Raw genomic sequence first — 21,582 nt, 5'->3', positions numbered from 1 at the left:
GGGACCTGTCAGGATAACGCCCTGAGGATTGGGTAACGTGGGTTAGTTGGCACAGCGGGTCCACACTCGCTGTCTGTAACATTGTACCTCAATTTGCACTATGAGACAAGGTGAGTATAGTGCGGAGATTGCTGTGTTATCATCAAGGAAACTTTTAAGACATATTGTGCTTTTTTCTTCTGCTTTTTTCTATGTCTCATTCTCCAGTTTGTCATATCTCACCTGCTTTCCTGGAGATTACCCTTGGCTATGTTCCTGACTGTGCTACAGTTGCATCGGTAGTATTGCTGCCAGTTGATGCAACTGTGCAGTTGTGTCAACTGCGTCAAACTGTAGAGACACCCACTGGGATCAGCTGTTTGTAGGAAACCTGACACCAAGTGTTCTTCTGCAGCACCTCTACAGGAAAAAGAAAGCATTACACTGTGCCCATTAAAATGAATAGTCCTTTAGTCTTTTGAATAGACATCCAGACTTTTTGCCCACATGGTTTTAATTGGATTTTTAAAATGACTGCAGTGGCTAAATAGACCAAAAACGGTTCATGTGCGAATACCCCGATGCTTCTATTTATGAAATTGGTATGCTTGCCTGGGCATTTTCCCTATATAAAATATAATAAAAAGATGTGATTACAGTTGCATCGGGGCCCTGGAACCTAAAGGGGCCAAGAGTTCTTTTTGTTCCATAAGCAAAGTTAAAGAAACATTACAGATTTCGCATCAAGAACAAGTGGGTTAATTTATAAAACCTTTGACAGTTTGGCATTACAAAGTTGCAAATTTTAGCGCAAATTCTGCTTGTGCAAAAACATCCAACTTTTTTGCACCCTGCTTGCTACTTTACAATGTGGGCGGGGCTTAATTAAGAGGGCTAGACTCATTACATGGACTTAGAATTTATGCAGGTTTCAGGCATAATTTAGTCTTAAATCTACGTCAGCTTGCAGCTATTGTAGATACCAGTCTTGCGCATGGCCTGACGTCCTGTCTGTAACGAGGAGGAGAAAGAGGAAATGGAATAACAGTGTGGCGCTCCCATTGATTTCAAGGAAAGTGAACCTGGCGTTCCCAGTGCTTCGTCCTCTGTCTACTAATGATAATGTCTGGCCCGCTGCACTGGACAACGGGCCAGTCAATTAACTGATGGATAGCGATTCTGAGCGGTGGACCCACATCCATCAACTACTGATAATCTATCCAGGTCATTCGTTGAAATAAGCCCAGAATACCCCTTTAATTGGGGGTGGGTCCCACCTCCAAGACCCTTGCCTATAGCAAAAACAAGTGTCCCCCTAACTACGATTTAGCCCTGTACTGCCGTAGGGTAATGGAAAGGTGGTTGCGTTTGCTTGTGGCCCTCTCCGTTGAAGTCCATGGGAGTCACTTATAAGTAAGGGTCCTAGAGGTAGGATCCGCACCTGTTGGGAAAACCGCTTCTGAGGCCAGTTCATATGGCACTCATGTATTTTATGCATTGAAACAGAAATTAATTTTTTAGCTACAACTTTTCCATATATCGCTTGTCGTCTCCTTCTGAGGTTTTACTTGTTGCTGAGAGGTTGGGTCTGTTCTTGTACTGATCTCAGCAGCAGCTTAGGAAGTCAGAAAAACTGCTTTCCAAGCTTTGAAGTCCTGGAATCTTGACACATCGCTGTACAAAGAAATCTTCGTATATGAAAACATGTTTTGCCCCGGATTGGTTTATGTTACATATAAGACCAGCATGAAAGCGGCTTCTGCTGCTGCTTGATGTACAATTTCCAGTGTATTGATGCTAGTAAAGCGGATTAATATACAGTCGGGCGAGGAAGAATCTCCGAAGAACATTGAGTACAATAGACCCCCGCCTGAGTTTTTTTTTTCTTAGTAGAAGCAGGTTGCATATCTCCATCCACCGTCCTTAACTTTTTCACTGCCAATGTACAGTAGTGTTCAAAAATATAGCAGAGAGTCTGCAAAAGCAAATAAGTTATTTAAAGGGGTTGTCCCGCGCCGAAACGGGTTTTGTTTTTTTTGAATAGCCCCCCCGTTCGGCGTGAGACAAACCCGATGCATGTGTTGAAAAAAAAAAACGGATAGTACTTACCCGAATCCCCGCGCTCCGGTGACTTCTTACCTACCTTGCGAAGATGGCCGCCGGGATCTTCACCCTCGGTGGACCGCAGGTCTTCTGTGCGGTCCATTGCCGATTCCAGCCTCCTGATTGGCTGGAATCGGCACACGCGATGGGGCGGAGCTACGAGGAGCAGCTCTCCAGCACGAGCAGCCCCATTCAACACGGAGAAGACCGGACTGCACAAGCGCGTCTAATCGGGCGATTAGACGCTGAAAATTAGACGGCACCATGGAAACGGGGATGCTAGCAACGGAACAGGTAAGTGAATAACTTCTGTATGGCTCATAATTAATGCACAATGTACATTACAAAGTGCATTAATATGGCCATACAGAAGTGTATACCCCAACTTTGTTTCGCGGGACAACCCCTTTAATGATTTTGTACTTTATTTGCATAAATGCTAATGACTGGAAATACAACCCATCCAATTCCAGATCAAAGCAATAACACAATGTATGCACTTTGTGTTCATCCGTCACAGAAAGTAACGAAAAAAACACAGCGGTGCAGCGTTGTTCTATAAAAACTCAAAAATGTACTGTATCAACAGAAAACATGTCTAAGTTACGTAGGGTATATATACCCTGGCAACTGACACGTTCGCCATAATTACACCCCTCTCATGAAGAGCAATGCAGGTCAGTAATTTTACATTCTTTAAGGTGTGGATTTACCTGTACTGTCTGTAGTAAATGGATCCTATCGTCGGATATGCTTTGTCTAGTATTGACAGTTTAGATGATGAGGATTTTCCAGCTACTGAACAAATTTTGTTAGATTCTAGAGATGCTGCTGCAAACTATTGGGATGACATTGAAAATAAAAGTCACCATGTTTCAGCTTCTAGATTTCTTTTTGACTCAGTTATTCGCCACCGTTCCTTACCTGAAGTATTCTCACATGTACACACTTCATTGAGAGATTATTGGCTTTCGAGTGTTGGGTTTACCTCTATAACCCAATACCCAAAAGCTTTTGAGTTGGACCGGGTTTCCTCTCGCCCAGAGGACCGTACCCCTCAAGTAAATATACTTGAGGCTATAAACGTAGCCGAACCTAGCCAACTCCCTGAGCCTGGGTTATGGAGAGCTGCTGAAACTTGTAGACTCGCGGGTGAGTACATGAAAAGGATTGAGCGATCATTGGCACGCTATTTGTGGTATCACGTTGATTGTATCACATTGGGACAACCAGCAGTAGATTCTTTTATTGCTAAATATCGCAAATGGAAATCTACTCCTCCCCACATGAGAGGTACTAATGCTCCCTCAATTGAACAAGTTGCTCAGCCCGAGAGAGTCAGGCCCAGGTCAGATACTCCAGGACCTAGAAGAACTAACAGCAGGAACAGATCCACTGGTAGGCAGTTACAATACAAGAAAACCATTAGAAGGTTTGCTTCCCCGTCTGGGAGCCCCAGACTTCAAAGGGACAGAGACACGGCCAGGTCTCCCTCCCCTAGGGGAAGGTACACTGCATGAACTTAGAGACCTCAAGGGGTTATATATTAACCCCACTCCTCCGTTTAATAAAGACTGGAAAATTTCAGGGGGGTAGAGGTAAAAAAATAGTATAAAAACTGAAATCTCAGACAGACGATGGCAGTACATATTCCCTGTTAGATTCTGGCCAAAAGAGGTTGCTTATCGTCCAAAAGCTTACGGGGTTTCAGAAAAATATCCTTAGTTCATAACGGAGCATAAAAAGATAGTTTCTCAATACTTGACGAGGCTGTTTGACACTGGGATCCTTTACAAGAGAGTCTCCAGACATGTACTTGCTTTTAGGGGTAATCCTTATCCTTGGGAATGTAATTACTTGCTCCCCTCATACATCAATAGACAAGAGGGACGCAGATCTCGAATATGCTGCAGAAGGAGCAATTCTCCTGTTGAAAAGGTTCTTGAATCTAGTCAGTCCTCAGGAGACAAAGGCGCTGAACCAGATGTCCCCCCAAGAATTCATCGATCTGATAAAAGACCCCTTGACTGCATCACAGTTTATAGAGACACTTCCAAAGATATCTCTATGGAGACTCAACAAGGAAAGCAACCTGAGAAAAAGAAATATTTCTCAGTTAATGGAAGACTTTTTCAAAGACCCGGAATACATGCTAGATATAGCATGGGAAATAGAAAGATTGACCAATCTCTCCAATCAAAACTTCGACCCGGTGATCATTCCAAAAATCATTATCCCCAAAAGGCCCCTGAACGCTATACCAGCACACTTTCTATTGGGCCTTCAAGGGGAGGAGTGGTCACTCCCACAAGAATTCATAAAGATGCGAAGGGACATCACCAGAGAAAGAGATATTCCTCGACGCAAGCCATCTCCAACTGGACTAATCAGGCGCACAAAGCCTACCAAGCCTTCAGTTCCGAATTTCATCCCGACCACACCAACACCAACCTGACCGGTGAGAGAGACTCCAGAAAAAATGAAGTGGGTTATGAAAATGCTATCTACTCCAGCACTGTTGTTCGCTCTGGTGTGTCTGGTCGTGTAGTTCTGGTCAACAAGAATTCTACAGATGCTTCGAAGGCTAGACTTGTGGTGGATTTCTCTCAATTTTCCAGGGGAAGAAATAAAATGTCCTTTCCAAAATATTTCTCCCCAAACACCGAATCATTGTCCAGAATCCTGCCCTTAATGTGGAGGATATCGTTGGACTTGGCTGAGGCTTTCTATCATCTGCCTTATCATCCCGCTAGTAGTGTGTGGCTATCTATTTCTGATGGAGAAGATACCTACCTATTCAGGAGGGTCGCTATGGGGCTTGGTCTCAGCCCTTGGAACCTCACTCTCTTCACTTCCATCATTGCTGAAAGGATCAGAGTATACTTCAATGTTCACTGCTTTGCTTATATGGATGATTTCATCTTATCTCACAATGACCCCCAATGGAAGGTGATGCAGAGATTTTGTGGACACTTTAATCAATTCGCCGATTTCACGCTGTACCGATCAACAGTTTTGAAGCCCATCTATCAAGCAATCAAAAACAAAGAAGATTTTGCTTTTTCAAAAGACTATATATCAATGCTGATTTATGTTCTGAATCACACATTTGCTTTTAAGTTACGGCGCAAACCTAAAACTGTCTTTCCTTCCCTCGCCACAGACGCCACCTTGACTCATGGGGCCATCGTTCACCGCAAGACAAATGAAGAGATCCAAGTAAAATTTTCAACATCCAGAGACATTCACATTCAAGAATTATTAATTGTTTTAACTGCTATTTACTGTTATCGTCCGAAATCTTTAGTTTCTGATAACTCGTATGTAGTGTACAAACAGGTTAATAAGTTACCTTGGTCCCTGGCACTGCTTGCCTCTTATTTACTCAACCGTACAATGGTCAACTTTGTGAAATCTAAGCTCAATCCTGCTGACCCTGTGCCACGCCATGTATGGAATACTAGTCCCCGCCTATGGGCCGGCATAGTTTACACCCCTCTCAAACATATTCCCTTTTATTTGGATTACTGAACTAATTAGTGGCCTCCTCACTGTTTCCGAGACCTGCTTGACCTCTGTGTTGCATGGAGGTCACCAACTTCTGGCACCTCTGAGCCGGTAGATTGTTCTACATTCCACAGTTCTACATTTTTTAGTTGTGCCTCATAAACCGCAATTTTGATGTCACCCCACCAGTTCTCTATGGTATTGAGGTTGGGGAATTGGACCGGCCAATCCATGACCTCCAATCCTATTTGTAACCAAGATGTTGTCCTCTTACAACACAACAATGACCCAAAATACACCATTTCAATGGCATTTCTTCTCTGGCATGGGCCCACATGATCTCCTTAAGTATTCTGATATATGCAAACTGATCCATGATCCCTTGCATGTAATAAATTGGCCCAACGGCGCGGTATGAGAAACTTCCCCATATCATGGTTTTTGCATCACCATATCCTACTGCCTTCCATCTACTGTGGCTTTAGTTCCTGTCTCAGCTATTGAGAGAGCAATTTTTGCCGTCAACAGTCCATAAAATGTTATACCATTTCTCTTTGGGCCTGTCAATGTGTTCCTTTGCAGATTTTACCCTATTTAGGACGTCTTTTTTTTTTTTTTCAACAAAGGGATTGATCGACGAGTTCTTGCTGGTAATTTGGCTTCACTTAATGCTCCTCTGATTGATTGTAGCAGCACTCACTGGTAACTTCAGATCTTCTTTGATCTTCCTGGAGGAGATCATTGGCCGAGTCTTTGCCTTTTTGACTATTCTTTGGTTTATTTGAGCAGTAGTTCCCGGCTTACTTCTGCATCTTTCAGGTTTGGGCTCTCACTTCAAGGCATTTGAGATCATTTTAGCTGAGCAGCCTTCCAACGAGGCCTGGTAATCCGTGCTAGACTAGCAGATGCCGGGATTTGACTGCCAACTGCATGGGGTTTACTCGTATAGCGGTGTGGAGAGTATACTAAGAATGGTGTCATCTAGGAAAACATCCAACAAAAGGGAATCCTGTGGATGGAAACAACTCAGAGCTGAAAGGGGTTGGCGGAGGATGTCTGGAATTGTTCTGAAGAACAGACACTATGTAGTTAGGAGCAGCCGAATATAATGCTGGTGCTCCAGCTAACCTGTCTGTGAGTGCACAATTTGTTATTCCTTAGCCACATGGGCTGTAACCGCAGATGACCAGTTCCAGCGCCATGGAGAAGAGAAACATAAGGTGAGACTCTATGGGGCAAAAGAGCGCAAAACTTGTATCCCAGAGCAGTGGAATAACATCTCCTGGTCAGATGGATCCAGATTTCTGTTGCCTTGTGCTGATAGGAGGCCAGAATTTGGCACAAGCAGCATGAATTGATGACTCCTTCCAGTCAGCTGGTCAGAACATGTCAGCACCTTCATCTAATCTGAAGCAACTACAAGAAACTTCCTGTCCGCAGGGGCCGATATTCCTGCAGAACGATCTCACCAACTAGTGGAATCTATGCCATATCGAATTGTGTAAATCCTTCCCAGGAGAAGAATAGTGGCTCTTACAGCGGCAAAAGGGGCCAACTCCATATTAACCCCTTAAGGATGTGGCCCTTTTTTATTTTTCTACTTGCTTTACGAAAAATTGTAACTCCTTTATTCATCCATTAACATGGCTGTCTAAGGGCTTGTTTTTTGTGGGCCAAGCTGTATTTTTTTTAACGGTGCTTTTTAATGTACTGAGAAACTTTTTAAAAAAATTCTGTATGGAGTGAAATGGTGAAAAAACACAATTTTGCATCCTTGGGGGAGTGGGTGGTCATATTTCTATTGCGTACACACTGTGACAAAAGTGTTTTTTGTTGTTTTCTTTTTTTTTGCGGTAGTGCTATTAAAAAATATATTTGGAAAAAAAGATTCTGCCGCCATCTTCTGACGGCCATAACTGTGGGGGACTTGAGCTTGTGATCGCTTGATCACTGATGGAGTATAATGCAATACCATAGTATTGCATTATACTGTGATCTGACAGGCTGTCTATCAAGCTATGCAGACATAAAGATCTTTAGAAGGCTCAAGGCTACTATGGCAGCTGAGTGGTACCTCACGATCTCATTGCGGGGACCTCGGAATACCGATTGGGGCACCTAAATGCTGCTTTTAGAATTTACAGCGGCATTTAAAGAGCTAATAGCCATGATAAGTGTTTTATGCTGATCGCAGCTGTTGTGGTCAGTTGTAAGAGAGCCCACACCTACCATGTAGAAAGCAAGATCTGCGAAAAACGCATGTCCAGGGTATAAATGTACGCTCTTGACGTGAAGAGGTTAAAAGGGTTTTTTGAAAACTTTTACCATTAGTGGTCTATCCTCAGGGATAGGTCATCAATAGTTGATTGGTGGAGGTCCACTTCTTGGGATCACCACTGATCAGCTGTATACTTATGGCCATGTAGTTTATAACACTATGTTACACTATTCTTCAGGCTTCTCGGGTCGTGAGGTAGTTATGACTACTTGTGAATGTTCCTTAGTGTGCCGTAATAGAGCTATCACCTTAAGAACATTCATTTATACAAAATGCTACTTAAGGTACTTAGTGCGTCTCCCCCGCCGACAGCCATTTATCTGTAATTATGTGTCCTTGCAGCTGATTCTGTATCATTATTTTATATTACTGTCATTTAACATCCGCAGTCCTTAATAAGCTAAAGAGGAGACAAAGCCAAATCTCAGGTCGCTCAGTTTACAGATATCGGGGGTTGTTGGGGTTCTCGGTGTTCCCTTTCTGAAGAGGTAATGACTATATTCTGCAGCACAGCTTCTCATCATTTACATAAGTGTTTTGTATCTATTATGTGCTTCTGAGATGACATTTTATGCCTTTTTTAATATAAAAAAGTCATCAATATTTTAAAAGAATCAGGAAGTCTGTAGATAGTTCTCAAAACTTCCTCCGAAACCCTCCTGGTAGGAGGCGGCACAGAACTTACAATTGTCTCCTTCCCTCACCTATTCCCTTCATACAGGATGTGTTAAAGGGGTTGTGCCAAGTCATAAAGTTAACGTATATACACAGGACACGGGGGTAACTGTATGGTTGGTGGAGGCCCAACCGCTGGGAGCCCCACCAATCCTGAGAAAGGATTGCACAGGTGTGCTGCTGTTCCGTTCACTTCAATGACAGCCTATTGTTTGCTTTAGTGGTCAATGTGAAAACTGCAATATTTCAAGATTTAATTTTTTTTTAAAATGTGGAAACAAAAAAATGTTCTGAGGCCGATCATGAACAGGGAGAACGTTTTTTTTTTTTTCTAACAGCATCTTTATATAAGGGTCATAGCTATAGTGGGTGCAGCAGTAACAGTCCCGCCATGCTTCGTAAGGGGCTCAAAATCCCCTTAGTCACATAAGGCACCAGTACTATAAATGGCACATGGTAGGTCGGGCCCTGTTACAGATTTTCCGTAGTGGGCCAGAGGCTTATGGTCACACCTCAGCGACATAGATACTGTGGTTGTTCATTATTAGAAGCCAAGCACATAAATGCCGGGTGATCCCAGGAATTAAGATGTGCGTGAATGGAGATGACTTATGAATTTGGTTGGGTCAGCAATGCCATCTTAATGGTCCGATCCAACCATAATGTGCACTTAGTGGAAGTGGCATAAACGTGGATACAGCAGTCTGACACGGCCTCCTTTGCTGCATTGTCTTATAACGATCTGTAGTTCTTCCATACCCCAAGACCAGAAACCAGGCATGGTGGAGGAGTAGGTGCTCTTCTCTCCTCGAAATGTGCCTACCATGTCATCCCATCCCCTCCCCCCGTGCCCTCACTCACTTTCCCATCGTTTGAGGTACATGTCCTACGACTTTTCCGTCTGCTGTCCATGCGAGTAGCAGTTATCTACCGCCCCCCCACATGCTCCTCCCCTGTTTTTGGACCACTTTGCTACCTGGCTCCCCCACTTCCTATCCTGCGAAATCCCAACCCTCAACCTAAGAGACTTTAACATCCCCACTAACGACCCCATCTCCCCATCTGCCTCTCAGCTTCTATCGCTCACCTCCTCCCTTGGCCTCTCACTCACAATGATGGCAATACTCTGGATCTGGTCTTCCTCCATCTCTGCTCTGTCTCCCACTTCACTAACTCTCCTCTCCCGCTCTCGGACCATAACCTCCTCTCTTTCTTTGTCAAGCTTGCTGGTAGCTCCCCAGACTCTCCTACCTACCGTACGTATAGGAACTGGCTGCTTACTTCAAAAAGAAAATTGATGACATCAGTCAGGAAATAATCTCCCAATCCCAGAGTAGACCCCTGCAGTCATACATTTCTGCGCCCAATCATACAGCATGGGCCCCGGTGCATACACGTCGAGCCCACAATGCCATTGGGCCTCCCCTCCCTCCCCTTCACCGGTTCACCTCCTCTCTCTTCCCATCCTGCTGTTTGCAATGGGAGGAAACGGTCAGGACGGGGGCAGAGCTAAGCCCTTGCCCTTTGTCTGCAGCCAGCAATGGGACAGGGTGGAGCTTAGCTCTGCCCCGTCCGGCCACCTCCCATTGCAAACAGCCGGAGGAGAGAAGAGGGAGGGAGTTTAGCAGCCACGCTACTAAACTCCCTCCCACCTCCTTTCTCTGGCCGCTATCATTGGCTCCCATAGGAGCCCATGCAGTGGCCGACGTATTCCGTCCCGAAGGATAGTTCCAGGACTAGCCTTGCGGGCCAGCGTGAAAGCGCTTGGCGCTATACTGACCTAGCAAGGCACTTTCAGGTTGCGGGAATATGGCTATTTGATCTGATGCATTGGAATCCAAACGGCAGCCGATATATAAGCTTGTGTGAAAGAGACTTAAAGGGGTTGTCTCGCGAAAGCAAGTGGGGTTATGCACTTCTGTATGGCCATATTAATGCACTTTGTAATATACATCGTGCATTAAATATGAGCCATACAGAAGTTATTCACTTACCTGCTCCGTTGCTGGCATCCCCGTTGCCATGGCTCCTCTGATTGGCTGGAATCGGCACATGTGACGGGGGCGGAGCTTCGCGATGATGCGTACAAGGGGGCGGAGCCAAAATGCCGGTGATGCCGAGCCGAATGGAGAAGATAGATCTGCGCAAGCGCGTCTAAAAAAGCAAGAAGACACCGAAGTTAGACGGAGCCATGGCAACGGGGACGCCAGCAACGGAGCAGGTAAGTGAATAACTTCTGTATGGCTCATATTTAATGCACGATGTATATTACAAAGTGCATTAATATGGCCATACAGAAGTGCTTAACCCCACTTGCTTTCGCGAGACAACCTCTTTAATGAACACATCCAACCTGGTTTCATTAGTGTTAGTTATGTGTGTGGACGTGGGGCGTGGATGGGGATTTGTATCCGCAGAAGGATCCCTCAAGCTTAAAAGCTGTTGTAATACAAAGTGTCCATAGAAACCAGTCAGATCGTTTTTTTCACTCTTGATGCTACGCGGCTGCAGAAAATCATCAGAAAACCTGAAATACAAAATCTTATTGTTTCCTAACAATCCCCGTTTTCCATTTCAGTAAAGGTCAGTGCGCAGGAGGAAGGAAGCGGAGAGCGGAGAACGGGCGCTTTATCATATTCTAACAAGATAAGTGGCGCAGCTCCAGCCTGCAGGCCACCGCTCTCCTGGAATAGTAATGGACTTGTGTGATGAGTGCAAATAACTATTAGCTACTAAACGGAAAGGAAGAGGCCGGAGGAAATAAAACATACTGTGTAATAACAAATAGGAGATTACACAGATACTACATAAATAGATGCAGATGAGGGTTTGTATCTTCAGCGTATTGTGTTAACTAGTGTTACAATAATCCAGACCTGGAGTACGCTACTAGTTTTAGGCCGGCTTTACACAGGCGGATGTGGTTTTTGTGCACGCCTCAGCACAATGAGTTTGTGTTATGAACGAATATTTTTTGCTGCGTACCATGTTTCCCTGAAATAAGCCCTACCCCAATTTTTTTGAAAATAAGCCCTAGCTAAACTACATGGAAAAAAACAAAACACAGTACTCACCTGGCCGGCAGTGTCTGAGTTCCTTGCGTTGTTCCCCAGGGCTGTGGCAGGCGGCCGTGTCCTCAGCATTGACATGGCACTCTCTTCCTGGTGACAGGGCTTTGAATTCCCCCCCCCCCCCCCCCCCAAGCGAATGCTGGGATTGGATCATGAGTGCTGCTGGCTCAGCCAATCGGAACCGGTGCTCGATCATTCACAGCCATTCAGTGAATGACATTATTGAATGGCTGTAATTGGTTCATCGAGCGCCGGCTCTGATTGGCTGAGCCAGTGATGCTCAGGATCCAATCACAGCACTCGCTTATTCAAAGCCCCACTTAGTTAGCAATAAGAGAACGCTGTCAGTGCGGTGGACATGGCAGCCTGCCGCAGCACCGGTGACCAGCGTGAGAATAAGACCCTGTGCCTCTTTTGTGGCAAAAATTAATATAAGACTGTGTCTTATTTTCAGTGAAACACGGTATTAGCGCATTTTAGTGCACTTTTCCGTGCATGCAGGCTTTTCATTTGCCTGTTCTTTTTTTTTCTTTCTTGGAATGGCTCAGTGTTTCACACATCGCACTCCACCCCAAAGACTTCTATGGGATCCTTTGGTGCACAATGTGTATTGTGCTTGTAAAATGTACAAGTGTGCCTGTGTGAAGGAGCCCTTGGTAAAGGTCCACAGTCAGGTGGGGGTGCGAGGTGAACGTCAACTATAAGGCTTTAGTCTTATGTGCTCCATTTATGTCCGCCCACTGATTAGTCGATGACTAATGACTATGATTAGAGAAATTGGACCAAAATAGAACCTTCTGCAATGTTGTTCACAAACGTATCTCCATACAGTCCTACGACTACGGCTAATGTCACACGGGCGAGCGCTGCATGCTGGGGGACCCTCATGAGTTCTGTTGCTGTTTTGGATGATCCTAATTTTCACTTTTCAGGAGACTAAACTTTCTTGAGGAATGTAGGTGCGAGCCGCGCAAAACAAATCATCCATTTTCTGTGTTATCTGCTCCGACAGCAGAACGGCTCACAATGCAGGTATTAGCCGCAATCAGAAACAGATGTCTTGTATTATGATGCCTCGCATTATACCGCGGGCTGCAGACGGAGACACGCATACATTAGCATTGGGAAGCAGCCCGCTCCATTGTGTATACACGTGTCCGGCAGAACATCTTGTACGGATTTTTGTTGTGGTCCCTGCATTAAAATGACAATAGATAATGAGTGATCGACTAGCCGGTAAGACGGGATAAGCCGCCGCTCTGCGCAGTCCTGAATCCCAACTGGTTATCAACAAGAATAGCAGCGATAATGGAGACATAGATAAATATTAGCGTTCGCAGCGGCTGAAAATACGACGGCAACAGAGTCCAATGCAAATGTTATGGTGCGAGGACAGAACGGACATCTTGTAAGCAGCAGAAACAATGACAAAGAAAATGTTTAATGCGTTGTGCGATCACGCCGCATAGCAACATATACAGTACAGTGAGTCTCAGGGGGCTCTAACATGGGATGACATATGGGATGGAGATGCCTGACAGCCGTCCCAGCAATGATCGGTTCTCTGCTTTTACACTGGAACGATCATTGCTAGTGATAGGAGGCTGTGCGGGCCGGAGATCATACCACCCGCCCCCATTTATAGTAGGCAGATGAACGGCCATCTATTTACACGATATCCGCAGAAAATCTGCTGTGAACATGTGCAATGCCTTCCAAGTAGAGATGAGCGAACTTACTCGTTTAGGGCGATTTCGCACTCGAGCACCGCTTTTTTTGAGTAACTGACTACTCGGGCAAAAAGATTCGGGGGGCGGCGTGGTGGAGCGGGGGGTAGCAGTGGGGAACAGGGGGGAGCTCTCCCCTCCCCACTCCCCTCTGCAACCCCCCGCTCACCCCCGGCACCCCCCGAATTTTTTCGCCCGAGTAGTCAGTTACTCGAAAAAAGCGGTGCTCGAGTGCGAAATCGCCCTAAATGAGTAAGTTCGCTCATCTCTACTTCCAATGCGTCTACTTCCAATATGTCTCTTCTTGACCTTGGAAATGGTTGTTTCTGCATTGGAATTTCACACATGAATGTTGCCTATTGACCGGGTTAAATCCATGTGTGGATCTGCGCCAAAAACTGCAACGGCGAGCTGCAGATTTGATGCGGATTTGAGAAGCAGAATTATCGCAGAAACCACCTTGTGAACATATCTTAAGTGTTACAGATTTTCCATGCAGTAATTCTGCAGCATTGGAGGTGGTTGAAATCCTTAAGATGTTGTCCAAGTGTATGGTTAAAAAGCTTTTAGCTCTCCTACTCATCTCCCGTTGCTTATATTGCACCAATGTTGGTGTCTGGTGGTTTTTTTCTTTAACACACTTTATTAGGTTTTTAACAATGGCGTGCCACTAATGGCGTCAAACCATGTGGCTAACTCATTCACGCCCCCAATTTTGGTTACTCACACTACTAATGGTCTGGCACTGGGAGACTATGACTTTGTGAGATTACAGAGGGAGCACTAGAATTGTGAAGGGGCATACAGGGGGCACTATACGGCTGGGTTCATATATGGCGGATTTGCTGCGAAAATTTCTATCCGGAATTTCGCTGCGGCAAATCCGCATGCGGCTACTAATCCTGGGATTAGCCAGCCATGTGGACGTGATTTGCGAAAAATCTCGTCCACACGGGACTGCGAATCCGTTGCAGCAAAGCTGGCATTAGCCGGCGATGCGGATTTCCCGGCCACAGCATGTCTATTTTTTTTCCATTGCGGCCCCACTCTCCTCTGCGGGAGCGCCGGCAGCTGCCACAAAACTGCAAGATATCCCCCGGGAATATGTCTCGTGTGACCCCAGCCTAACTGTGAATGGGGCACAGAAGAGGCACTATAACTTTGTGGGGCCATGAAGGGAGCACTATAATTCTGTAGGGGCACAGAGAAGATTTAATAACTGTGTAAGGGCACAGGGAGACTATCACTTTGTGGGGTTACAAGGGGGCACTATAACTGTAAATGGGGCACAGATGAAGCACTATAACTTTGTAGGGGCACAGGTGGTCTAATAACTTTGTGTTTCATGGGACCTAATAAATGTGAAGGGGCATTGTAAGGGCACAGAAGGGGGCCAAATAACTTTATTCTTCATGGAAGGGGACATCATAATTTCGAAGGGGTATAGAGTAGCCACTATAACTTTGTGCATCCACAGAGGGGGCACTAAAAACTTTTCGTAGTCATAGAGCCGGCACTATAACTTTGAAGGGGCATAGAAGGGGCACTCAATTCTGGTACGGAGTTCAATGTACACTGCTAGTTTTTATGACATATGACAGTAAATCTCCATCCAGTGTGATGCTCAGGTGAGTGCAACAATTGTGTTGATCTTAGAAAATCTCCTTCACTAGACAATGAAATGCTTCCCTTCTTTTAATAAAGGACTTTCTTCACCAGCAACAACCCCTTTCACTTTTGCAGCTGCTGTAACCCAAATGATAGCAAACTCCTTCATAGATATGCTGTAGTTATGTACATTAGACTGCAGCAGAAATGGAACTGCATTCATGAGAATCCTAACCATGTCATCAGGTCCGGTGCAAGTAACTTATCTATGGGCTGCCTCTTGTATTGCAGCTTGGCCTTAAAGGGGTGGTCTCGCGAAACCAAGTGGGGTTATACACTTCCGTATGGCCATATTAATGCACTTTGTAATGTACATCGTGCATTAAATATGAGCCATACAGAAGTTATTCACTTACCTGCTCCGTTGCTAGTGTCCTCGTCTCCATGGTTCCGTCTAAATTCGCTGGCAGCTTGCTTTTTTAGACGCACTTGCGCAGTCCGGTCTTCTCCTTCCAGCACGAGCCGCTTCAGTGTGCTCCCCGCTACAGCTCTTCTGCGCATGCGCAGACGAGCTGTCACTGCTCGGGAGCGCGCTGGAGCGGCCATTCTGTACCTTCCTCTGTTAGAGGAAGGTGCAGAAACTGGAGCTGCCCAGCGGAGAAGCCCAGCCCAGCCCAGCCCAGCAGCCCCGAGAAGCCGCCCAGGTAAGTGATGGGTCGGGGGGTGATCTTGACTAACAGGTGAAGGTCCCGGGCCACAGCGGTAGGCCCCGGAGCCCAGCGCTGGGCTCCGGAACCTAGCGCTGGGCTCCGGAACCTAGCGCTGGGCTCCGGGGCCTTCACCTGGGCTCCGGAACCTAGCGCTGGGCTCCGGGGCCTTCACCTGGGCTCCGGGGCCTTCACCTGGGCTCCGGGGCCTTCACCTGGGCTCCGGGGCCTAGCGCTGGGCTCCGGGGAGCCCGGAGAGCCGGGAGCCGGGAGCCGCTGGGGAGCCGGGAGCGTAGCGCTGGGGAGTCGGGGGCTAGCGCCGGTTACCTGCTGCCTGGCGGTGGGTGACTGGTCGGCGGCTGCGGTGGGTCCGGTCGGCGGCTGCGGGGCGTCTGGTCGGCGGCTGCGGGGCGGCTGGTTGCCATGGAGACACAGCTGGCAGCGTCTCGGGAGCGTGCACGTCGGGCTGCAGCAAGCGAAGGGAAAAGAGCCGGCGGCCATCTTGGGGAAACTTTTATAAGTTGCTGGAACGGTAAGTACGAACCAGCTAGAAAAGTCATTTACAGGGGGGCTTAGTTATGTATGCTTAATTAGGGGGACTGGGAAAAAAAAAATTCACTGCTTCCTCGAGACATCTCCTTTAATTACTTAAATGGAAATAAACTGCAATACAAGATGCTGCCAGTGGACAAAAATGGTACTGTTCATGGAAAGGGAAAGAGATCCTGCAATCCCAGGCATAGATTTAAAGCCATAAATCACAAACAACGTCAGAGATGCATAAAATATTCAAATGTTGATGAAACATTGTGACCTTTATTATCATCTCACAGGTATAATTGCATCCGTACAATACAATAGATCATGCTGTCGGTTTTCGAGGATATGGAGCGTACCCCTGAGCGTAAATTCTGGGATATGCAAAAGTGTAATTACACATGTAGATATAATGGTTCCTCATTGACATGGCATATCAAAAATAGGTTTATAGTACTATAACAGCACCATCAAATATACTGAAAAAATAGGGTGAACATAAGGTAAAGAGAATGGGGTGAGACAGCTATGGGCCTTGTGCTGGGTCTAGGGGCGGACTGGCCCAGCAGAGTAGCAGAGGATCCTCAGGGCCCCAGGCTATGACACAATGATGGGCCCCAAAGACCCAGGAGAAGACAACCCCATAGGGAGTTGACTTTGAAGCGATCACTTACCACTAGGGTCTATTTCTTATGGGAAGATTCACAAATAATGTATTAAACCCCTCTTAAAGGGGTTGTCTAGGATTATGAGGCTGCTTTGTTTGAAAAATAGCACCATATCTACCCACAGGTTCTTTGTGGCATATCTCCATTCTCTTCAATAGAGCTGAGCTGCAGTACCAGATACAACCTTTACACAGGTGTGGCGCTCTTATTGGAATAAAGCTGCCCCATTGTCCAATCCTGGACATCCCTTTAATTGAAAATAATACAAAACATCTCTTTCCTAATCCTGAATTATATTCCCTATCTAACCCTTCATCTTCCTATTTTCAATGGCTGTGCTCTAAGCCTAAAGGGATTGTCAAAGAAGGGGAAATAATTACCTGGTCAAGTGTTGTTGAGGTTACAATACCTCTGGACCAGGTAAGTACTACCCCCCCCCCTTCCTTTAGAAGCATTGATGGCCTATCCTTAGGATTAGGCATTAATAGTAGATCAGGGGGGATGTGCCACTTGGAATCCCGGACGATTAGCTGTTCTCTGGGCCACTGTAGTGGTCAGGCTTGGTATTGCAGGCAAAGTTCCTATTGAAGTCAATGGAAGCTTTGCATGTAGTACCAAGCCTGGTCACTGCACTGAAAACAGCACTGTCTGCTTCCTATCAAGGTCAAGTCAGTTGATGAGCATATTGGTCCAGCAAACAGCAGATTGGTGGAGGTTCCAGGTGGCAAACCTCCCCTGACTTATTATTGATGGCCTTTCATAAGTATAGGTTATCAAAAGTTTACAACTGGACAACCCCTCTAAGTAATGATGAGATGTCATCTTCCTATTTCCTTTCTATTACAGGGATGGGTCTTGTTCTTTACGACAAAGGGTGAGAAGTTACTAAGCCACTTGATCTTTAAAGGGTTGTCTCAATAGGGCAACCTCTTTCCATTCACTCTAATATGGCCAATGGACATTATCGAGGGAAGTTCACCACCTGGACTCCACGTTCTTAGCTACAGCTAATTCACACCCTGGCAGGTTTGGTTTGTGTGCTTGGCTCATCTCCTTGCCAATTTATGGCCAACCTCCCCAACAAGATTAGTGATGTCAGGCCAGCTTTATTGTAAAAAGGGTTAGACAACCACTATAAGTTTTTCTGGTCTTTTCTTGGATGACCAGATGGTATGTAACTCACAATTTTTTTGTGTTCCTGCACCCTTTCCTCCTCGTCTTGTTTTGTTTTCTCATTCTTGGTGTGCGCTCAGCAGAAGGAACCTAAACAATTCTCTAAATCCCATGGAACTTTCTAACTGGGTCAGGGGTATAGCTTTAGGGAATGCAAAGGGAGCAGCCACACCCGAGCCCTTATGTCTGAGGTGACCAGTAGCCCTTCTCCTATGTAATAAGATACTAGTAGTATAAAAAGCACATGGTAGGTGGGGGACCCTATTACAAATTAGGGGCCAGGAGCCCTAACTCTGTGGATTTTGGGCACTTGAATAGGAAGACTAGAAGTTGCAAGGCATCTAAAATAGTCAACCAGCAGACCAATAAAATGAGATTGTTCACCAGGTTTGTAAGATTAATTATGTGATATTTATTCAACACATCTTACAAATTAGCACCATTCTATAATAGCACCGCACCGGCTGAAGTCATCAAAACTACCATTTCATTCAGTAATTACATAAGGAAATGTGAAGCCAACGGGCCGTAATATTAGCACCTTCAGGCAGAGCACCATTGGGTAATTAGCACCTATAGAAAATATGCTGACCTCTAACCTATAAGTCCATTAGATATAACTAGCTGGATATTGTGGATGGTATATACAGTATATGTAGCACTAGACTTGGCTTATTTATGTGTGTAAACAATATTCCTTATACAAGTGTAAACTAAGTCAGGACGGCCATTGTTACCTCTTCCTTTAGTGCAGGGATGGACGTGCTCATAGTAATGTGGTTGTCTGTCCTTTCTTTAATGTCCAAATTTCTCCCTTTAAGATTTGGGAGATCCCCATTTACTGGCTGCAGCAGCATGTACAGATTGCAGCTGCACCTCTACTTGTACACTGCATGGGGCAAGGCTCATCAGATGGCCATTATGGATCTGGAGCTTCGTACAGCATCAGATGTATTGGAGAAAGTGGACATGTGATGCGGTTTGCACTCCTTGGAATGAATGGCCGCTTCAACCATAGAGAAAACAGTGCACATGAATACAGCACCAACTGTAAAGCCTCCCAACCTCCTGTTCAAGGACTTAGAATCTTTTCTTGGCCGCACGTGACTAATCATGTGGTTTGCGTTCCAAAACTCTTTATGTATAAGTCTTAGGATGCAAATCATGCAATTCCTATCGGAAAATCAGTTAATTAGGATACATGACTTTGACCTCCCCCCAAAAAACTCCCATGCCCACTATATAAGGGCAATAAGACAATGTAGGTGCTTTGTCAAATATGCCCGGTTGCGATGATACTGGCCTGCAGTTTCTTCCTCTTCTGTACAGTATGTACACAGCACCATGTGACCGAGGGTTGCCTCCTTCATGTTGACTCGTCACCAATCACTTGATTGTAAAGGACTGAAGAGAGTAAAGGTCCGCATATACATTAGTACTTAGTTGTCTGAACCCAACAATAATGGTGGCCGGGATGAATGTGTATGGGAGACACTCAACTGTACCCTCACAGATAAAAGAAGGATCAGGGACGATGAATTTGAATGTCCGATCCACTTGTTCCCCGGAAGATAAACCAACGCCAGAACTGTCCGGCTGCAGCTTACTTGAATGCTTGGCCAAACGGTTGTTTGACTGACGGCTATTGGATGTGTTTGGGCACCTTAAGACGTGTGTTCATGTGATCACTGACACCCCAAGTCAAACAAGAAGGGGCTGACATACAAGTCTCAGTCTCCTGCTGTCACACAAGTCTCCACACTAAGTGTTCCCTGTAGCGTAAGCAGTGCAGGGGAAACAGGAGGATGCTGGGACTCGGGCTTTCAATGCACTGCAAAAACTACAAGTCCTGTCTCAAAGAAAGAAGTAGAGCAGCAGCGTGCGCATCCTAACGGGGTCAGGTAAGAGATAAAATGGGCACATTTTCCACTTTTCATACTAATGAGGGGATGAACACTTCAGCTGGTATTTCCCTCAATTCATCCTGTAAACACCTGGCAAGTTCTCTCAAAGAAAATAGACACTGTTTATATTTCTGGACCCTAATGTTCCAGTTTGTCCCAGAGATTTTCAGTCGGTTTCAGGTCAGGACTCTGTGCAGCCGGTCCAACTGTGCAACATCCAAATCCTCAAACTAAAGTAGAGCAGCGTTGGATGTGCGTTGTCTTGTTGGAAGTATGGCTGACCATTTCCAGAGTATTACCACATTGTCAGCAGTACATTATTGTCTAGAATGTCAGGGTACACCTCCATGTTCGTGGTTCTTGTCACTACAACCAACGGACTGGGACCATGCCATGTAAACCATCCCCAGACCATAACAGAACCTCCATCGTACTTAACTGTAGGCACAGCACACTCAGGTAAAGGTGTTCCTCTGGCTTCTCTACACCCTGGTACATCCATCTGATGTGAAGATGGAGAAGTGTGATTCGTCACTCCATAGAATAACTGTCTAATGACGACGCTCCTTATACCATTGTATAACGAGAACTCACCAGACGTTTGCAGGATGAATCGAGGGAAATAACAGCTGAAGGGTACCAGACGTTAGTAGAAAAAATGCCATAAGTATCCAATATCATTAGGGTCAAAGGAGCCCCACTAGGTATTACCATATGGAAATAAATAGTACTTTTGTTTCTTGCTCAGGTGTCCAATTACTTTTGGTGGAATAGTGTATGAGTCTCCGGGTAAAGGCTTCATTCTGGTAACTGGTAGCACATCATATATATATATGTTCTCTATGGGCATCGAGAAAGTTTGCACAGTCAGAGGGTTTGGAAGTGCAGGGAGAGTAAATAAAATGGGGACTTCGTGTGACCAAGTGAGAGAGGTCTGGGACATAATCTGCTGACAGGACACCTGTACACTGCCAAAGTGAAGTTAGTGCATGCATGTGTACCCCCGGATTGGTCGGCCATAAGTGTTTTGCACCCCATACTGTAGGCTAATAAAGGAGACTTATCAGACAGAGCAGCTCTCACAATGTAAAGTTATTCCAGCAGTGTTTCCATCATTAACCACTCAGAAGACACCTACTGGCAGTAAGTGGAATTGCACTCCAGTTGTAAAAAAAAAAAAAATTTAAAAAAGTCTATATGGTTTCCTGGATTTCCTGTGCGATGCCTTACTATTAGTTCTTGCTGTACACAGTATGTAAATGACACTGATGGAAACAATGACTCATCCTCCTTGAAGAAAGTCCTCGTTCCTTGCACACGTGAAGCAGCACTGAGACTGAATGGCTTTCAAAGAACATTTCCCAATAGATTTCACAGTATTGCAGAAATTAATGGACAGCTTGTCTTTCCTGCAGGCTCCATCTGTGCGGGAGAGAGAAGAAAAACAGCGCCATTATTCTACATAGGAGATAAGGAGAAGGGATGTATGGAAGCAGAAGATTCATGTGCCTCAAGGCCACCGGTTCTCCTACTTTAGGGCAGGGGCGTAACTATAGAGGGTGCAGGGGATGCGGTTGCACCCAAGCCCAGGAGCCTTAGGGGGCCTATAAGGCCTCTCTTCTCCATATAGGGAGCCCAGTACTAT

General features: G+C 45.6%; 1 protein-coding gene across 2 annotated transcripts in view; it reads right to left on the bottom strand.

Annotated features, from left to right (window-relative positions):
* Positions 1 to 16,451: 16,451 nt before the first annotated feature.
* The window catches only part of ADAMTS12 (ADAM metallopeptidase with thrombospondin type 1 motif 12), a 362,259-nt gene continuing 357,128 nt past the window's right edge, over positions 16,452 to 21,582 (bottom strand). Inside the window, exon 24 of one of the 2 annotated variants that reach the window (XM_066602471.1) lies at positions 16,452 to 21,359. In XM_066602471.1, coding sequence (XP_066458568.1) covers positions 21,220 to 21,359 — 140 coding nt within the window. In that variant the 3' untranslated portion in view covers positions 16,452 to 21,219. The remainder of the gene's footprint in view (positions 21,360 to 21,582) is intronic. The other variant, XM_066602472.1, reaches the window with a different exon arrangement.

The sequence above is a fragment of the Eleutherodactylus coqui genome, chromosome 5 (genome assembly GCF_035609145.1).
Source record: "Eleutherodactylus coqui strain aEleCoq1 chromosome 5, aEleCoq1.hap1, whole genome shotgun sequence".
Classification (NCBI taxonomy): domain Eukaryota; kingdom Metazoa; phylum Chordata; class Amphibia; order Anura; family Eleutherodactylidae; genus Eleutherodactylus; species Eleutherodactylus coqui.
The sequence above is the reverse complement of the archived record's forward strand: the minus strand, read 5'-3'. Positions and strand labels throughout refer to the sequence as shown.